At 28.3% G+C, this 21,675-nt stretch overlaps 4 protein-coding genes across 5 annotated transcripts; 3 read left to right on the top strand and 1 right to left on the bottom strand.

Annotated features, from left to right (window-relative positions):
* The first annotated feature begins 5,763 nt into the window (after positions 1 to 5,763).
* LOC128964873 (peroxidasin homolog pxn-1-like) lies at positions 5,764 to 14,972 on the top strand. Its single transcript, XM_054311524.1, has 18 exons — positions 5,764 to 5,838; positions 6,008 to 6,179; positions 7,008 to 7,134; positions 7,227 to 7,809; positions 8,540 to 8,651; positions 10,836 to 10,932; positions 11,079 to 11,631; positions 11,698 to 11,831; positions 11,910 to 11,965; positions 12,052 to 12,127; positions 12,200 to 13,052; positions 13,170 to 13,196; positions 13,273 to 13,531; positions 13,597 to 13,800; positions 13,881 to 14,273; positions 14,375 to 14,517; positions 14,602 to 14,741; positions 14,837 to 14,972. The coding sequence occupies exons 2-18, from the start codon at positions 6,077 to 6,079 to the stop codon at positions 14,970 to 14,972; spliced, it is 3,996 nt and encodes a 1,331-aa protein (XP_054167499.1). The 5' UTR covers positions 5,764 to 5,838; positions 6,008 to 6,076.
* Positions 14,973 to 15,039: 67 nt separating this feature from the next.
* On the top strand, positions 15,040 to 15,701 carry LOC128964680 (peroxidasin homolog pxn-1-like). The gene is made up of 3 exons (XM_054311317.1): positions 15,040 to 15,194; positions 15,288 to 15,441; positions 15,528 to 15,701. The coding sequence occupies exons 1-3, from the start codon at positions 15,040 to 15,042 to the stop codon at positions 15,699 to 15,701; spliced, it is 483 nt and encodes a 160-aa protein (XP_054167292.1).
* An 812-nt stretch (positions 15,702 to 16,513) lies between these two features.
* LOC128964881 (ubiquitin conjugation factor E4 A-like) lies at positions 16,514 to 20,003 on the top strand. The gene is made up of 3 exons (XM_054311534.1): positions 16,514 to 18,724; positions 18,777 to 19,769; positions 19,838 to 20,003. The coding sequence occupies exons 1-3, from the start codon at positions 16,740 to 16,742 to the stop codon at positions 19,968 to 19,970; spliced, it is 3,111 nt and encodes a 1,036-aa protein (XP_054167509.1). The 5' UTR covers positions 16,514 to 16,739; the 3' UTR covers positions 19,971 to 20,003.
* A 119-nt stretch (positions 20,004 to 20,122) lies between these two features.
* LOC128964561 (non-structural maintenance of chromosomes element 1 homolog) lies at positions 20,123 to 21,601 on the bottom strand. Of its 2 annotated transcripts, XM_054311187.1 has the most exons (3): positions 21,273 to 21,601; positions 21,125 to 21,189; positions 20,123 to 21,070 (listed from the first exon to the last, which is right to left on the bottom strand). In XM_054311187.1, the coding sequence occupies exons 1-3, from the start codon at positions 21,364 to 21,366 to the stop codon at positions 20,384 to 20,386; spliced, it is 846 nt and encodes a 281-aa protein (XP_054167162.1). In that variant the 5' UTR covers positions 21,367 to 21,601; the 3' UTR covers positions 20,123 to 20,383. The 2 variants fall into 2 exon arrangements, with proteins under 2 accessions (XP_054167162.1, XP_054167161.1); XM_054311186.1 differs by having other exon boundaries at positions 20,123 to 21,189; positions 21,273 to 21,600.
* Positions 21,602 to 21,675: the final 74 nt, after the last annotated feature.

The following is a 21,675-nucleotide window of genomic DNA, read 5'->3' as shown; positions in this document are numbered from 1 at the left end:
ATCTAAATAATTATTGAATTTAACACTAATAAATAAATGATAATGAAACAATAAAACAAAATTGTTGCAAAAAAATATTATAATTATTGCATAAATTATAATTATATAGTTGCAATATTTTATCATTAATTGCTTAAAAATTACAATTAAATTTTTATTCATATTATATTTAATTGTTATAATATATTATAGTTAATAATAGCTAAAAATAAAGTTGTCTCTGAAAAAAAACTATTAATAATTTAATGTAATAATAATAATAAATTTAATATTATAATATTATTAATTAGTTTTATTTTAATATTAATGTAATAGACCTATTTATTTATACATAAAAACATTGTAATAATTTTATTTTGTATGTATTTAATAAATCAATGTTTTATAGTATCTGATAATAAATTCATCCATACATTTGATATTTATTAATAAATCACTTTTTATGTGTAGTAGACATACATAAAAATTTTTATAACTGGATCACTAATGAATCAGTCAATAAAACTTTTTGAATTATAAATATCATATATTATACAAAAGTATTTGTACTGATTTTGCCATAAAAAATAACATTTATATTGCTTTATTTTATTTATTTTTTTAAATAAGCTATAATTTATTTAATGTTATCTTCAAAAAATGTTATACCTTTAATTATTTAGATTTTCAATAGAAAAAAATATAACTTTTAATTCAACGAATTAATATTAGTATATAATTTTCAATTGAATACATATTATTGTTAACATTTTATGCAAATAATATAAAAAAATATTGTAACTTATTTTTGATTAATAAGTTGTTTGTTTGTTTATTATTATTTTTATTAAAAAAAATGTTTTCAAACTAATATTTGAAAGTTTTAAAGGAAAACGAAATACTTGTTAAAACTAAGATTTAGTTCACAATTTCTATGCAAACATCATATGTTTTTTTTATTGTTGAATATAAACTCTCTTTTTTAATTTTATTGCTAATTGTATGCAAAATTAGTTAAGATTTAATCAATAATTTATAAAAAATAATAATAAGTAAAAAAATTTTAATAAGTCACACATACGCTATTTACACAATGATTGTTAAATTAACCATTAATTTGACCGTAAATTTTTAATACAGTACTAATAATATTGTTGAATTGATGGCAAATTTAATGAATATTATTATTATTATTATTACAACAAAAACTTTATAACAATAATTGTAATAAATTTTAGGATTTATTTATCAACAGTTTGTTATTTAAACTTTTTTTCTGGTTGTTGATATAAATATTTGCAAACACACTACTATATTATTATAATATTATAATCAATATTTATTTAGTAAACAAACTTCAAAATATTTTTTTCTAGCTATATATTGACTATTATCATAATATTTCAAAATCTAAATTTTTTTTAAAGTGGTTTACAATTGATAATAACAAAAGAAATTGTAGTCAAATAAGTGTTATTATATTGAATGAGATGCGCTTTTTTATCGTTTTAAATAAAATTGTTTTATTATTGTTTATTAATATTTTTTTTTATTATAAAAATATGATTTTTATATAACTTCAAGACCACCAATGGCTTCAAAACACACATATATATAGTGAAAGTTTGTCCCAAATTTTTTTTTCAGTGAATTAAACAAGAATTCGGGTCACAAAAAACATTGGCTTTTTTCACTGATAATTACAGTCAAAATAAAAGCATTATATAATTATTATTTTTAATACAAATGTATATTTTAGAAAAAGTTTTTATTTTATTTTATTTTTTTGACTTTATATAACCTTTGACATAATAATTTTATTTATCATTTTTATACAATTATTATTATATACTTATCTATTGTTTGCAAATTTTCAATTTGCCAATCAATACAATTGCTTCACTTATTGTATTAATATATAATTGAAGTGATTATTGAAAACACTGATGATTATACTGTATATATATATAGTATATGGGTATATATTTTTATGACTTTTTATATTTAAAAAAAATTAGATTTTTAACGTTGATAATAATTATAATTAATTTTATTTACACTATAATTCAATGATAATTTTTATTTGATAAATTAATTTATATACATATATATATTGTTGATTATCTAATATTAAAATAACTGTATGATGAACGATATGATTCACTCACTTAACTTAAAATAATGAGTGTTAAAACCCATTGAAAAATTAACAAAAAGGTTAAAACCTTGATAATTAATACTATAATTAACATAATGTGTTTTTTTAATATTAAACTAATCATTAAAAATCTAATAATATTTTTTTTAAATGTTTAATATAATATATAAAGCATTTGTTTTATATGTAAAAAACTTATTTTTTTATAAATATTGTCTGATATATTTAATTTGACCATAAAATTTATTTCATAAATGAAATGATTAATTATCAATATGACGATTACGTTAATTATGATTTATTTTATTGTTTGTCATTAGTTTATATATTAGTAATAAAAAAATATTTTTTAAAAACTTCAAATATTTTTTTTTTTGTGAATAGCTTAAGGTTTTTAGATTCACTCGATATCTGAAACCTTGAAATTTTTTCCTAATATGTATTTATTATAATGTATTATAAAATATAATACAAAAATATTATAATAGATATACTCATAAGCTATATATATATATATATATAAATGTTTTTGTTTGTAGTTAATCTGCTTTTATGTTTTTAAGCAATTTATAATTTTGAAAGAATAAAATATATTTATTTTTGTTAAAAATTAATTTCTAGACATACAAAAACAATTTATCAAAATATATTTATTTATATCATAGTATGTTTAGACCATAGGATATTTATATGGATTAATATATTGTATTACCAGATACTATACATTTGACAACAAATACAATAATTTATGATAATGTTTAATTCAACAACAAAAAAATTAACATTTACTATTTAAAAATAGCTCAAAAATATTATATTATAAATATTTTCTAAAAGTATATAATTTATGATAATATGCAAATTATAAAACAATTCAAATGCTAATTTTTTCCAAATATGTTATGTATATATATATAAATATCAGAGTTAAGCAAGATTTTCAATTCTAAGGGGAGGGGTATTAGATGGGGTAAAATAGCAACAAACAAATCTCATAGATATTGGGTGTAAACTTTTGTTGCATTTTCAAACAAAATTCCAGAGGGGATCAAATAAAATATCCCCATAATTTCCCCCAATATTCCCGGAATATTTTCTCAAAATAATAATATTTATTTCTTTGTTACTAATATTGAAAAATTAGTAATCATTTTTTTAATTTAATAATTTAAATCAAGTGAGTTATAAATTATATTTTGATTTAGTTAGCAAATCTTACGCTTAATTTTAATTTTAACATTTTTTAAAATAATTTTTAATGACTTTATCTTATTTACTGCCCTTTACTTGCTTAACCCTGCTAAATGTGTATAATAATAATAATGTAAATTTTATTTATATATATAATTTTTAGATGATTAAGCCTTCAGAGAAATATATGGTTTTATCGTTAAATAAGACATTAAACAATTCACACATTTTTTTAAAAACTTTCTACTATTTTAAATAATAAGCAAAAATTTAATTTACTAAAAAAATATTGTTATACTAATTATAATATACAATGGATTGCTCTACAAAACAGTTTACAATAGAAATACTAAAATTTCATAACATTTTATAATAAAATATATTTTTATTTGTTTTTTATTTATTTATTTTTTATTTAAATTGATAATACAATTGAATTTTAGAATTTGTTTCTGAAATCAGTTTTTTCTTTATTTAATTTATATCTAATGATAATATAAAAACATTATTAAAAATCATTAAAAATTAATTTTGATTAAAAATTTCTAATTTGACTAATATATTAAAATTAATTTTGTTTGTCTAAATAATTATATTAATTTTCTGTTTGTTTGTTTAAACTGTTCATTAATTAACATTTAATTTGTTTACTATTGCAACACTGTTTGCATTACTATATTAGACTCGTTTGCATATAATTTATATTATGTAATCAAATTTTTTGTTGTTTTATTGATTTAGTTTTTATATTTTTCAATCATTAGTTTTTATTTATAATTATAAGTATATTAATATCAATAATTTTTTAATATATATTTTATTTTTTAACTAATTAATAATAAATTTTTAATAACATATAATTATTTATATAAAAACAAGTTTTAAAAATATCATATATTTTATAATTGAATTCTGAATAAATAAATATTTTCAATGAAAACTATTATAATAAAAATTATCGAAAAATTATTTTATCATAAACTTTTAAATAACATATGTAAAAGTTATTAAATTTAAATTATTAAGTGAATTATGACTTGTTTTCAATATGAATATATTAAATAACTAAATAAAAATATTTACTATATTTATATAATATGCAAAAAACAAGTAATATTTGTCGACACCTATGGCAGTCATTATACATACATACAGTCAGTCAATGAATAGTTATTAAAAATTTTATATTTGAAATAAAAATTTAATCAAATAAAGCAATGTATGCCTTCTTAGGTTGAGATTGAAAATCATGACTATCTGTATGTATGTGTGTGTATGTGTGTGTGTGTGTGTCTATGTGTTACATAGTTTTTTACAGTTAGAGTTTAGTAGGACATGGATGCCGTCATTGCCTACAAGCGCAGGCCGTCCGCCAGTTGCCACCCAAAACCGGTCCGCCAAACACACCGACAATGCAATCATCAAATTGCTGAGAGATTTTCACTGTTGAGATGTGTAATACATTAATTGCAAATACATTATTAGTATGTTATTCACTGTATATTAACATAATATGAAAAATTACTTTCACTGACAGTTAAGTTTTTTTGTGCTCTTCTAGTGGTGTCTTAATTCAGGAACTAATAATCAATTCAATTGAAAAAATCATTTTTTCTATGAAAGTAAAAGTTTTTTATTATTACAAATATGTTTTATTTGTCTAATAATTTTCACTCATCACTGCTTTTAAACTAAAAAAAATTTATATATATATTTATTGATATTTTTTGTTTGTTTGTTTGTTTGCTGTGAAAAAATTGGGCTATACTTGAAATAAGATGACAAACATATGATATGTGAATATTTTAAATATCAGTTTGAGATCAGTAGTAACCCATCATTATTTCATTAACTTTTTTCAATCATATATTTGAATCAACAATTTTTTACTGTAAATATGTTTTATAGATAATAAAAGTAATAATTTTAAAAATTTTATGGTGATTTTTTTTACAAAAAAAACTCACTTATATTAAATTAACTAATTTATAATAAAATGAAACTCAAGTTTCAAAAGTGAGTGAAAGTAATTTTTAAAATTATTTTTAATCTATTTTATAATTACTTTATTATTTTTAATGATATATATATTTAATAGTAACATATTATATATTTTTAATAATATAAACAATTTATAATAAATTATTTTTAAAAATATTAATTATAATTTTATACTCAAAAAATAACAAATAGATTTTTATAATAACATTAAATAACAAATTGTTATTACAATAACATGTTATTATTGTATATTGAAATTAAAATTTCGTGTTAATATCATCAATAAAAAAATTGATTGTATTAAAATTAAAAATATTTTATTTTTTAATTGTTTTGTATCATTGAATCAAATTTATTTTAGACAAAATAGTATCCATTGGTTTTGGAGGATAACTGTTTGGCTGATTATAGCAATCAATGTATCCATTGATACTCAAGAAACACAACAATTGCGTGCAAAAAGAGCTTTAAGGATATATAGGCGTCAATTGAATTCAAATGATCCAAATGTATTGTTATTATCCTAATATATATTTTCTCAAAAAAAACAATTTGTTTAATTGTTATTTTATTGTCATTTTTTAATTTTCAATTTTCAATGCATTTTTTGCTGCTTAATTGTGTTCAATTACAACCAACAACATAATAATATCAATAATAATAATAATACTAATAAAGTTTGCATCGCATGGTTATGATGTTCAAGACCTGGATATTAGCGCCAAATTTCGTTACCCCCGGTTCTCGATGCCTAAGATTGCCGGCGAAGATCTGAGGAAAGCCGTCAGTATTGCTAATGAAAGGGTTAGAAAAAGACTGGAAGTGCTCGAACCGCATATATTTTCAAATGGTTTGTTATATATAAATATATTTATTTAAATTTATTTGCATATATTTTAATTATTTTTAACTTCAAATTTATACAAACTATTTAAAATTGTTAATGTTTTTTTATTCTTTACTAAATTAATGCTAATATAATTTATTTATAATTTAAAACTGTTAATTAGTAAAGTTCTAATAATTAATCTTATATACACTCAGTATATTAATATATGGGGATATTTTAAATTTTTAAACAAATGTATAAATTATTATTATTATTAAGTTTAAATTTTATGTAAATTATATTAAGTAGAAAACTAGCAAAACTCTCAATAATAATAAAATAATAAATACAGTATACAATTAATAATAGTAAAACGATAATATGATATTTATTTATATATATATATATATATATATATATATATAAGTATATTAGTCGACAATAAACTTATAAATATTGAAATGATTGTCTTAAAAAGTCATTAATAAAATCAAATTATTTATTTATTTATTTTTCGCTGAAAAATATTAGCCTTAAGTGTTAATTCAATTGAGGAAAGTGATGAATAAACTGTGAAAAAACATAGAGCAGACATACAGTAAAATTAAATAGTATTTTATTATATCATATTTATTAGGTTATAGCCAGTCGTGTGGATTATTGTCATGTATTTGAGTCAAGTCATGCTTTTATGGCATATGATTAGTATATCAAATTAATAATAATATTATTATATATAAATTTATACAGTATATTGTAATGTTAAGATAATAATACTGTAGTAATATGTTAAATAGCTACAGTATAATGTCTATGATTATAATTTTTTAAAAAAATATTGACATACAGGTGCCATACAGACACCGGGCTCTGTGGGCTGGTTTGTGGCCGCGTCGGCCAAAACCAAAGTCATTGCCAAAAACTATTCGCGTTCAGCACTGATATCTGAAGAAGCGACCAAACTATTAGTCAATAAGTAATTTATTAATATATTAATTATATAAACAATATATTATAACACAAAATTATTATTTAAAAATATATATATATAATTATTATGATTATTAGATATAAATTAGATGAAAACCAAATAAGCTATGGTTTGCCAACAATCGATGTAAGAGAAACAATATTAGGCAAAGAGTGTCTCCAACCGCTTGTCTCTCATCCATGCTATCCGGGAAAGTATCGGTCGTATACCGGACACTGTAATAACGTACAAAATCCCGAGTGGGGTAATGCTAACACACCGTACTTACGAGTGCTTACAGCCGACTATTCGGACGGTATCACCAAACCACGTATCTCAGTGACTGGCACTCAGTTACCAACAGCCCGTGAAGTATCACTAACGGTTCATATGGGCAGCGATAGTATACATTCACAGATGACAACGTTGACCACATTTTTCGGTGAATTTATATTCCACGACTTGGCCCACACGGCACAGACAGCCGGACATAAGGGTCATCGGATTAAGTGTTGTCATCTGAAAGACCAGCAGCTCAGACATCCCGAGTGTTTGCCAATACAAGTGAAAAGTGATGACCCAATAATGGGTCAGTTAAGACAAGATTGTATTGATTACGTGCGCTCATCCACTGCTATTAGGACGGGATGTACGTTAGGGCCACGCGAACAGATTAATCAAGTAATCAAATTTTTTTTTATTTTATGTCATTTTTATAGTCCATATATGATATAATATGATAATGTATTAATGAATATTTATATAGTGTCTTATCATATAATACTATAATAAAAGATTTTTTTAGTGAACTTGAATTAGATTTGGGGTCAGATTAAGTAATTAGTAATTATAGACTCATTTACTACTTAAAGTCCCTTAAAGAGAAAGAGAGAGAGAGAAAGAAATATCATATAATTTACTACCGGTTATTAACAAACAAACGGTTATTAAATTTGTGTAAATTATGGTGCAATATAAAAAATAATAAAATTTCCATATTTATTATTATTATTTTAGAAAAATTTGTTATTAAAAACAAATATAATGTTTGACATAATTAGAAAGTCTCTCTCTCTCTCTCTATATATATATATATATATATATATATATATATATATATATATATATATATATATATATATATATATATATATATATATATATATGTATTTATTGATAGTTTAATTGGGCCATTAGTTTGTGAGAAAAAATTATTTATTATATACAGTAGTTATTATTATACTTTACTAAATTGTAAAAGACTATGAAAAATAATAATAATAAAAATATTAATAATATTGAAAAGTCATATAAATAATTTTAATATAATTTAAATAAAGTAACGATAACTCATTTTTATTTTAATTTTTAAAATTTTTTTTATTTATATTTTTCTTCATCTTCATCATAGGTAACCTCATTTCTGGACGGATCAGCAATTTATGGCTCATCTGAAGAGGAATCGCATGATTTACGGAAGTTTATTGGCGGCGAACTCAAGACACAGGATATGTCAGACTCAGGTATGTATAGTATTATTAATATTATTAACTAAAAGAAAAAAATATATATTTATTTTCAAATGTATTGATGCCATCATATATATACTGTATATTTTGATATTCAATTTATTGGATTACCTGTTGAGAGAGAGAGAGAGAGAGAGAGAGAGAGAGAGAGTTATGTTATAATATTTAATTAGTTAAGCCTTTCTACTTAATCGTGATTGTAATCAATCAAAATTTATTATTTATTATTATTTTTTATTTTTATTTATTTAAGTTGATAGCTATTAGTTTTATCATCAATATTACTGTAGATTTTTTTTGTATGTGTAATATAATGCTATCATTGTTAAACTACAGTAATGTTAAATAATAATTTATTATAAATTTTACGAGTGTTTCATATATTAAATTTTTTATATTTATGAGATGAGTTGAACAAAAAATAAATTTTAGTTTCAATTTATCAAATTTTTTTATATTATATTTTTATTTTCTGTTTGTTTTGTTTACTTTAATACTTTTCCTCAATTTTTTATTTGGATTTTTTATTAACTTTTGACTAATTAATGCTACTTTATATTTATTGCTTATTATATATCATATCTTTGACTTAATTTTTTATTTGTTTAAGTCAATCAAACAAACAAAAAATAGTTTGTAATATAATTTAGGATAAAACGTTACTATTTAAAAAAAATAAAAAATACAATACTAGAAATATTTTTTTTTCTGTAAAAAATGCCTTTTATTGATGCAATTGAAATCAATTTTATATTAAGATTATATAATAGATAGGAAAATAATATAATTTTTTCCTTAAATTAAAATCAAATTAGCATTAATTATGAATATCATAATTTTTTTTAAACAAAAAATACTGAATTTATCTGTTAATTATTGATGAATACAATAAAATCTTGTTTAACACAAATTTTTCATAAATAAATAAAGAGAGTGTGTGTGTGTGTGTGTGTGTGTGTGTGTGTGTATTCACGACTTTCAAATTAAATGAAATTAAAAGTTATTTTTTTCAAATACAATTAAAAAACTAGAAATGAGTTCAATAGCAAGCAATTGACCCGTAAATTACTTTTTTGTGTTTACAATATCTTATAATATTGTGTAACACAGAGGACAGGTATATATGTTAGACTTCATATCTGTAGTTGTCTGTAGACTACATCAGCTCATCATCACTGTTATTATAGCTTACCATTGTATGTGTGTGTGTGTGTGTGTGTATTATATCAGTATATTATAATACGATATGTAAGTAATACAGTATATTAAATGATAAGTTTTTTTGAAACATAATATTATATTATTTGCAAAAGTCTTCCTCATTAAGTTCATCATTGCTTTTCATTATATATTAAGTGAATGAACAGAAAGTAATAGTTTTATAACACAAAAAAAAATACTTTTATTATATCTTTTGTTGTCTTCTTTTATTTATTGTATTATTTATCAAAATTAGTCCAATAAGTCACTAACACTGATGATATATAAAATAAAATTATTTAAAAAAATACAATTTATTTATATAACAATTTATATTAAATATATTGTTATTTATTGTATACTGTAGTCTATCGTATAATATGATAATAATAATAGACTTTATGTGAAAATTATTAATGGATTGCAATTAATATTCACAACTAATTGTTATTACTAATTATATTCAACACATTTAAAAAACATTATTACTAAAAACATTTTCATTTTTCTTAAAATAAATATATTTATAAAATCTAGTAAACCAGGAAATATTTATTAATTTTCAATTTATTTTATTTGTTTTATATTTTTTTATTATACATCATATTATTAATACATTAGTTTTTATATTAAGGAATTTATTCCAATAATTTGTATCTAAATAATTGATACAACTATTCAATTATATATATATTTGTTAATATAAAGATTTGTTTTTAAAATCATGTAATAGACTAAAAGCTAAATTATAGGTCATCATTGCTATTTGTATTGTATGTGTGTGTATATACCGGTATATTATATAATAATTTTATTTGAATAATACATTATATATATAAAATACACAATTGAATTGTATTGAAAAAAGAGCTATTATATACAGTATTATTTTTAATGACTTTATTTTATTAGGAGATATGAATTGACAATTTTATTTGTTTTGTTTCTCATTATTTTTTAAATACATTTATAATTTAGGCATAAAAGTACGCGATTTGCTACCTGAGCTCACAGATAACCTTCAAGACTGTAAGAGTTCCGGAAGAGCCCGTTGTTTCAAAGCGGGTGACGTTCGGTAAAATCAGATAACATTTATTATTATTATTATTACAATATAACTTAAAACAAACAAAAAAGACAATTAACTAAAACATTATATAATAGTTAATAATAATTAGTGACATAATTATGACAATAACAAAAAAAATCATTAATTTTTAGGGTAAATGAAAATTTGGGACTCACTATAGTTCACACGCTATTCATGAGAGAGCATAATAGGATTGCCCGACAATTGCGCCAAATTAATGGTCACTGGAATGATGACCAACTGTTTGAGGAAAGTCGTCGGATATTAGTAGCCGAACTCCAGCACATCACTTACAATGAGTTCCTGCCGTCAGTATTAGGCCATCAGATGATTAGCAAATATAATCTACAATTGTTGACCACCGGGTTCTTCAAGAACTATTCGATAAATCAGAACCCGACAGTTGAGAATGCTGTGGCGTCGGCTGTTTTCGCTTTTATCTATACGGCTGTTCCGCCAAATATGGAACGGTATTCCCAAGAACTCCAGAATCTGGGTTCACTGAAAATGGGTGAATCCTTCTATGACCCTGGTGAAATCTATAGGAACAACAAATTTGATGAATACCTAATGGGTATGATCAGCCAGAATGCCATGGGATCGGATCCAGTGGTGACCAGCGAAATGATTAACGCCATTGTCAACAACGAGGCACTGGATTTGGTGGCACTTACTATACATCAAGTAATTAATTAGTGTTGTCTAATTTTTTTAGGACATAATTATTTTTTAATTGTTACACAATGTTAGGGACGGGATCACGGTTTGGCAGGTTATACCCAATGGCGTAGAGCCTGTAATATAGAGCCAAATGTTGAAGAGTTTAGCGATTTGGCAACAATTATGAAAAGCGATGCAATTAAAAAACTATCAAAACTTTATGCGTTTGTTTCTTAATATTATTATTATTATTGCTATTTTAAAATTATAGATATCTTTATATTAATCTAATATCTATAAAGGTCTGTACACGACATCGATCTCTTTACCGGTGGATTAGCTGAAAAACCAATGAAAGGTTATTATAACTGAAAATTTATCAGTTAGTTTAGTAACTGTTAATAATCCATTGACCACTGTCTGTACGGGTGTTTATACCTATAGGTGCAATGGTTGGACCAACATTCGGCTGTTTACTTGGCAGACAATTTTATTTTCTTCGTACAGGAGATAGATTCTGGTATTTAATTATATTTCTGTCCATTAATATTGTATAACTGATTGTTTTTTTTAATATAAACATATCGATTAGGTATGAAAACGATTTGCCACCATCTGCTTTCGCCAAAGATCAATTGGATGAAATACGTAAGACATCGTTGGCCCGAATTGTCTGCGATAACGGCGATCGTACAGACTTTGTTCAGCCGTCGTCAATGATAGCGTCGGATATATTTTTGAATGCCTTCCAGTACTGCAGCACCGGTACCATCGACAACGTTGATCTGAATAAATGGAAGTCCAATACCAAAGCCAGTCAATCGATGCCACATATTAGCAAAAATTTATTAATTGGTGAATTGAAAAGAGCTAAACGAGAAGTACAGAGTTTAAGAGAGACAGAGATGGATGACTTCATGAAGAATAAGGGAGTGGCCGCACCTAACAGTCCTCAAACACGACTGTCGGCATTTGTTAGACCTAAACGAGAGGCTCAGTTCATTAATAATCAGTCACTGGTGTTAGAGTTAACCACTAATGGTTTGGTAAACTCTTTGCTGCGAAACGGCAGAGACAGAGAATCTGGTCGTTCCATACGTGAAGAAATCGATGATTTTGTACAATCACTGCCACAGATGGATATCAATGAAATAGTAGAAAATCAATTGCTAACCAAAGAGAGTAATCCACTTTCCAAGTGCTACGAGTCGAGTGTGCCGTGCGATCACACGACACCATTCCGGTCGATCAGCGGGTGGTGTAATAATGTTAATAATCCCGAATTCGGTAAAAGTATGCGTGTTTTTGACCGTCTATTGCCGCCGGCCTACGAGGACGGCATAAAAGCCATGCGAAAGCGGGCCAAGTCTGGCAAACCACTACCGTCACCACGACTTATCTCTACAACTATTCACGACGATATCAGTTCACCGCACGTCAGATATGTAAGTAATGGTAAAAACCATACCATACAGTTAGTTACCTGTGCTGTACTTATATACAGTAAATTATATGTTTAATAAATTCACTAAAAAATAAATAAATAAAATATTTATGTTTAGGCGTTGGCAACAATGCAATGGGGACAGGTAGGCCACAAGGTCTCTCAATGTGATAAATACGGTAATACTCACCAGTGATCTTCTATTTTCATATTTTTTCAAGTTTCTCGACCACGACTTAACCTTCACACCCATGTATATGGGGGCGGGAGAGACACTGTTAGACTGTAAGGACTGTTTATCAAGAAAGACGGTACACTCGGAATGCAATCCAATACCGATACCGAAAAACGATCCATTTTTTCCAGCAATCGACAAAACTACCGGTGCTAAACAGTGTCTGCATTTTGTTCGGTCGCTCAACGGCCAGACCACACTCGGGCCGCGCGAACAAATGAATCAAATTACAGCCTATTTAGACGGTTAGGGCGTAAAAAATTAACTAAATGTTTATTATTAAGTTATATGTGAACCATTGGTTTTTTAGGATCAAACGTTTACGGTTCCGACATATGTGAGGCCAACAGTTTGCGCACATTTCAAGGCGGAAGACTTAACACTACCCGACATCCGGTCAACGGTCTCAAAGATCTGTTACCGCAAACATCGTTAAATATTGAATGCAAAGCTCCGTCGGGTTATTGTTTTAAAGCAGGAGACATGCGGGCCAGCGAACAGCCAAGTTTGGCGGGTATGTGGAGACAAGAGATTAACAAAAAAATATATACAATTTTTTTTGAATCAATTAATCTCAAAGTATTTTTTCAAAAGGTATTCATACGATGTTTATGCGACAACACAACCGACTGGTCGACGGGTTGGCTAAAGTGAATCCTCACTGGAATGACGAACAACTATATCACAACGGAAGACGAATATTGGGATCAATTTCACAGCAAATCAGTTACGGAGAGTTTTTACCACGAATTATAGGCAGAGATAATATGCAACGATTTGGTCTGAGCCTACAGACCAACGGCTATTACCGCGGTTACGATCCCCAGTGCAGTGCAACCATTTTCAACGAGTTTGCCGCCGCTGTCTTCCGTTTTGGACACAGTCTATTAAAACCACATTTTGAAAGACTCGACCGTAACTATCGATCGTCAGACGAACCGTTGACTTTGAGGACTGCCTTCTTTAACTCGGATATGCTTTACACGCGTTTGTATTATTATTATAAATATATATTTATTTAAAAAATAATTATTTATAAATTTTAATTATATATATATCTATTGTATAAATTATTAATAAAACAATAGGCAATGCTATGGATAATATAATAAGAGGCATAGCCACACAAAGTGCCGAAACACTGGATCACGCCATCACTGAGGAAGTGACTAATCATCTGTTAGAAGATCTCAAGAAACCATTTTCGGGAATGGATTTAATTTCTCTAAATGTTTGTTTTATATATGTTTTTTTAATTTGCTTTAATTAATTGATTTCATAAATTTGGATTAAACAACAACAACAACATATTCAGATACAACGAGCCCGAGATCATGGTATACCACCATATAATGAATACCGACGCTTATGTAATCTAACAAAAGCTAAGAAGTTTGACGACTTGTTGTCGGAAACACCAAAATTTATTGTCGAAAGATATAAGAAAATCTATGAGTTTGTTGTTTTTATTTATTATTATTATTATTATATTTAAATTGTAAACAAATTATCAATTAATTTTTTAATTATTTTTTTAATCTATTATACAGAAGTGTCGATGATATCGACTTATTTTCGGGAGGAATACCCGAAACTCCAGTTCACGGAGGAGTTATAGGACCGACGTTTGCCTGTATTATTGGTATGCAATTTGCAAGAATCAAGAAATGCGATCGTTTCTGGTAATTAACAAATCATTGGGGGGTTTCATATTTAACACCATTTCTAGACCTAAATTATTATTACTACTGTTATGGATAGGTATGAGACATCGGATCCGTTCATACGATTCAGTGAACAACAATTGGCGGAAATCCGTAAAATAACTCTTTCAAAAGTTTTGTGCGAAAACAGCGACAGTATTGATACTATTCAGAGACAAATCATGGACTTACCCGACACTTATCTGTTTGTAACTGTTTTATCACAAGAATATTCTGGTTATTGGTTTTTTAACATTAATTATTGTTTCAATAATATTATTTATAAAAAAAACAATAGAAATCCGCGACTTCCGTGCGAATCGATGCCAAACATTGATCTAATTCATTGGCGAGAAAGAGGTAACTCTTGTATTGTCAACAATCGGGTTCTGGCTATCGGTCGGTCCGATCGGCTGTCGCCGTGTGTCAACTGTGTCTGCACTTTTGAAGGGGTATATCATTTGTAAATCAGTGAAACAAATACAGTATAATCTATAAATATATTATTTTTGTCCTCAAAAAATCTCCCAATTGTTAGGCCAAATGTCAATCGTTACGGATAACCAATTGTAACGACTTGTTTGCACAGTATTCCCGACAACAGGTGCTCAGCGACAGTGTCTGCAAAGTCCAGTGCGCCTTCACTTTCAGCCAAAACATGCGTTCCTCACAATCCAGAAGAATATCCACTATATTTGGATTCAGTCAATGATTTATTAGTAGTTTAATTAATAATTAATTAATTATAAAATTCATTATCCCATTAATGATATCATCATTCATTTAATGTTAAATAATTATTATATCATCTTTTTGTTTGTTTGTTTGTTTTATCGATTTTTTTTGAATGCCTTTTATTGTATTATTAATTATTTAATTTTAATCATAAAAATAAATTGAATCGTGAATTATATATAAATATATATCTGTTTTTACTTATTATAAATTAAAATTTTAATAACTATTTCATAAAGTTATCAAACTATAGAAACTTATAATAAATAATTAAATTATACAAAACAAAAATCCATTGATTTTTCAATAATAAATTTTATACAGTAGTAGTTGTACTGTATATACCGTATTAAAAATCTTTAAAATACATATAACATGTTATAGACATTAAAATATCATCAAGATAATTTTAAATACAGGTATATATATATAGGTATATTTAATTACTATTTTTTTACTACTAACTTAATAATTAAATTATTATTTTATTAATACATTTATCATAAACTCATTAAATTTTTTTTAAAAAACATTACTATTTAAATTAGTTTATCTTTAAGTAGTTTACAATAATAATAATATTTGTGAGAAAAAAAACAAGTATTGAATTTAATTTATTATAACTGTAATTATTACACAAAAATATTAAGTCAATATATACACATCAATTACGTCAACCAATACATTGATACCCAATGATAATCATAATACAATATTGTGTATACAATTAATTGATCAGACAGTGTGTGTTTGTGTGTCCCCTTTATGACGTAATTTATGTTGACATCAATCATATGTGAATCCATACGTCATTCACTTATATTTTACTGAAAATATTATTCAATGGTTTTGTCGACTCATTCATTGATCGCATCACTCGTCGGACCAAAAGATTTTTGAAAGACTTTTAACAATCAATTTGTTTATTATCGGGTGATTGCAAACCATTGGCCAGTTATTACATACACACACATACAGTCTTATGATGTCCTCAAGCGCTTAAATAAAAGAAATTATGACCCAATCGACGCCCAACCCGTTTACCGATCTGTTGGCCTCAATGGGTGCCAAACAGCTGACACCAACAGAGGTCGCCGATCGCCAAATCAATGACCTCTTGGTATCGATATTTCGCTTTTCGGTCGATAAATCTGTTGCCGCCGATGATGATGGAAACGGTTCTACGATTGCCGTCAAATGCGTTTCAATGGCCGATGAAGACAGTGATGGCAGTAATAGGCTTTCATTTGATAATTTGGACCAATTATTGTACGAAAGACTAATGTTGGCCGACATCAGTAAATCGGTGATCGATTACCGACTGAACAAAAATGTCACCAATTATTTGTCCTCTGCTACCGACGGTTGCGAGCAAAGAGTTCTACACTATCTGTACGATTGTTTTGTCAAAATCGAGACCATCCGTACCGACGACAGTGTGGCCGCTATTGCAACCCAACAGCGGATCCAACTGAGAGACACTGTGGTCAACCAATCGGCTCTAATTCTGTCTCACCCAGAATTTGATCCCAATATCGACGGCAGTAACAAAAAAATTGCTCCACTACTGGATCTGTTGGAAGATATTGATCAACATATTGAACATAAGCCACATTTGAAGTCATTTATAGTTCGCGTTTTTGACCGAATTCAACAAAAATTCCAGTCCGGCGATGAAGAAATTACAACAGTTATGGCTCTCAAGTCTAGCTATGATGTCCTAAATGAACGATTCACCCGAATGTCTCTAATGGATTCAAGTCTTACACGAAATATCGATTTGTTGAACTATTTTGTCTTAAACGAGAATACATCTAAAACTTTACTATCATTGAACGAACCGGACACCCGATTAGTACCGATAATGTCCAATCTCTATCAGAACACACTATTCGGTGCCCTCTTAAGCATATCATGCCTTCCGCGACCAATGGTTCCCAATTTTGAGTACTTTCTTGAACCGTCACGTTTCTCAAAACACGAACACAAAATGACCGAAAATGGTTTGGCCTTTCGGCTCAATGAGATCACCAAACAGTTTCATAGTTTGTTTCACTGTCTACTCAAACACGACCGCCAGCGGGCCATCAACTGGATCGAGACGTGTCTGCACTCATTCAAAGATCGGTGCAAAGCCTGGACTAATGAGATGATTATGATGTCAGGGAATGCTAACAACTCTTCTGATGGATTTATGCTAAACTTTTCGACAGTTTTGCTTAAATTTTGTAAACCATTTTGTATACCATTGAGCGATAAACTATTGAAAGTTGATCCACGCTATTGTCGTCTGAAACAGAGCGGACATCTACCGTATCTGACGATCATTGCTGAAGATTCGTTTCTAATGCCTGGCGAACAAAGCGAAATAAATGGCGACAACTTTGAACCGAATTTTATGACTCAATGCTTTGTGGCCACACATAAGGCTCTTCATCTGGGCTTTCGTTCAGTTCACGAACGGTTCATCAAATTGGTACAAGACTTGAACCAAATGGAAGGCATACTACGAGATATGGAGCAACAGTCAGATCGATCAGATATGGCCGAACAGCTCAAGAAGCGATTCGAAAAAGCGATGACACAGTTCCTGTCGATGAAGTCCATGCTATCGGAACGCGAGTTCACTGAGATGGCCATCCAGTTTCACATATCAACTGCCGTTTGGCTAAACAATTTGGCCATAAATTCTAACGAAACAGAAGCGTCAAAAGGATTCAAAGAGATCTTACCGCCGATTTTGCGTGACTTTGACTCGCACTGTCTTAAATCGGTTCCCGAGTTTATAATGGAAAATGTGTGCGATTTTATAATATATGTCCGACGATTCAATGAGGAGATGCTGGCTCTGCCAACCATTGATTTAAGACCATTGATGACACTTATAGTCATTTTTATGGGTTCGTCGAATCGCATGAAAAATCCACATTTGAGAGCAAAGTTGGCCGAAATGCTAGAAGCGTTGATGCCTTACGAAGGATCAACTCATTACACGATGAGGTTTGATATCAAATTAAAAAAAAGATTTCGATTCCAGAAATTTATCTTTTAGAGCCAACACTCAGCATCTCTTTACTAGCCATCCATTGAAAAGTGAATTAATTCCAACACTGCTTCATGTGTTTGTCAGCATTGAAATATCGGAAGCAAGCGGTGAGGCCAGTGTGGCCTTCGAACAAAAGTTCGGTTATCGTAGACCAATGTATATCGTATTGAAATACCTCTGGAACAGTGCCGAACACCGAACCTGTGCCAAAGAGTTGGCCGACTATGCCATCAACAATATGGAGGCCATTACTCCGCCACTGTTCTTGCGTTTCATTAATTTGCTTATCAATGACGCCATCTTTCTTCTGGACGAATCGTTTGTTTATATGCAAAAACTTCGTGAACTCCAACAACAGCGCGATTCTGGCGAATGGAAAAAACTAACGGCTCAACAACGACAACAAAACGAAATGAATTATCAGCACACCGGCCGTATCGCCCGATTTCACAACATTATCGGCAGAGATACCATTCATACGTTGAGTTTTATTACCGATGAAATCAAGACAATATTCTGCGACAAAGCACTGGTCGATAGGGTGGCAGCGATGCTCAACTATTTTCTTCATCATTTGGTTGGACCACAGAAACGAAACCTCAAAGTCAAAGACTTGAACCAATACGAGTTCAAACCGAAAGATATTGTTCACGACATATGCAAAATGTATGTCAATCTATCAGCTCAAGACAATCAAAAATACAGGCAATTTTGTTTGGCCATTGGCCGCGACGACCGAAGCTATTCCAAAGACTTGTTGCTATTGGCTTCCGATGTGCTCATTAAGTCAGGTTTTGTTAGTTTGTCAACCGATACCACAGCGGTTGGCACTCTCATAGAGAAAGCATTACAATATCAGAGACGTATGGAAGTCAACTACGACGACGCTCCCGAAGAATTTATGGATCCAATTATGGGCGATATTATGGAAGATCCCATAATTTTGCCCAACTCTGGTGTACGCGTCGAGCGCTCAACTATTCAACGACATTTGCTCAGGTATTTGACATAATTATTATTAACAGATAACTGATTATAACTTTTGATATTTGTTGTAATAAACTCAGTGACCAAACGGATCCGTTTACTCGATCTCCGCTAACAATGGATATGGTAGTGACAGACAGTGAACTCAAAGAGCGTATCAAAGCATACAAAGATACGAAACGCAAAATCAGAGATCAAACTAATAATAGCTAAAATTAATTAATATATTTAATATATACAATATATATATATATATATATAACTAAATTGTTTGTCTTTTAAAAAAATATATTTGTTTTATACTACTATTCACATGTCAGTGATGTTCACAATATTCATGAGATAATGTGATATATTTTAGTAAAATTTTTTTTGTTTCGGTGTCCTAAAAAACATTATAATAATATTTATGGAAAATAAACGAAAATTTAAATGCAATTACAATATTAATAGAATATTTACCGTAAAGTCCATGAATTAGTGAACAAATGACTGACTGACTGACAAATGTGTATAAAACAAGAAAAAACTGTTTACATATTGTATTCATATTTTATAATACACTATATATTTGTAATAATTATATATATTTTATAAAGAAATTAAAATGAAATGAAGAAATAGATTCAACGTCTTCTTGTTCTCTTTGTTTTGGTCACCGAATTCCTAGTGCTACGAATTTTTTTACTCTTTTCTTGCTCTTGTTCTTCATCTTCATTGTCGTCGTTGTCAACTTCATTCACATCATTATCGTCGCTGTCGATAACCATTTCATTTGACTGATTTGATTGACGATCATTGATTTGACTGCCCTCACCATCACCAGTGGCAAACTGTTTGGAACAATTGGGACACCGGTTGTTCGGTATGAAGTTAGCGTCACAGCAGTGGTTATGCAATTTCGTATCACAAGTGACGCAATTCTGCCCGCGAACACAAAGTATTTTGCACCGGAAACAGTCCTGTAGTCCAAAGTGATCGCGAAGATAGACATTCATCTCAAGTAGTGTACGAACACCCAATGCCACTCTTCCGTCGTCGATTTCATCCAACCATTTCTCTCGAATCCATTTGTTGGTCACCCGTTCGGCTGCTGTTATAACCAATTTGAGTTCGTCGTCGCGACCAATGTTCAACATTTTTGTCGAACTAATCGACGAATTATCGCTGCCGACAATGGCGTCCACTATTTTCCTAAAATACAGCAAATCTTTTTGCGACCAATTGGTTGCCAATCGTGTTACTTCCGAGTCGGCCGTATTGATAAGCGCATAGTATATCGAGCCATCAGTTTCATTGGGTCCGCGGCTAATCTGCATATGGAATGGCTTAAGCATTTGGTTGACCCGTTGAACAGTTTGCGATACCACTTCTGCTGACACAACCGTTTCAGTGATTGTGACTTCTTCTTCCGATGTGTTTTGTGAATTAGCTAATGACAAGAAGTCAAACAACATTTATTAATGGCCGACATATGATATTCATATGAAATGACAGACAGACAGACAGACAAACCTGAGATACAATTAGTGACCAATTTCTTGAAATTGTCTTCAATGACACACTGTCTCCACATCATCGCCTGAATTATTAGCTTTTCGGTTGTCATATCTTCAGTATAGAAGAGTAACACAACAACAACAGTGTTGTTGATGTCTGTGTGTGGAAAAGGTATGAATGAATCGGCGGTTAATTTTCAACTTCAAAATGAAGTCTTGAATAGCATTTGGCGCTCAAATGAAAAAAAACATATATTTACACCATTTGTTTGGTGTGTTTATGGATACTATTGTACTGTATGTTAACCAACAGTACAGTAAAGCATACAAAATACATGTAATACTGTGAGTGTACTGTACTATAGAGTTGAATGATAGCAACACTTAAATTATGGTTTTTTTTTGTTTAATTGTATTAA

The sequence above is a fragment of the Oppia nitens genome, unplaced genomic scaffold (assembly GCF_028296485.1).
Source record: "Oppia nitens isolate AA-2021 unplaced genomic scaffold, nextdenovo-longstitch-racon4-pilon3 scaffold9_pilon_pilon_pilon, whole genome shotgun sequence".
NCBI classification, from domain to species: domain Eukaryota; kingdom Metazoa; phylum Arthropoda; class Arachnida; order Sarcoptiformes; family Oppiidae; genus Oppia; species Oppia nitens.
This window is presented reverse-complemented; position numbering and strand designations above follow the sequence as displayed.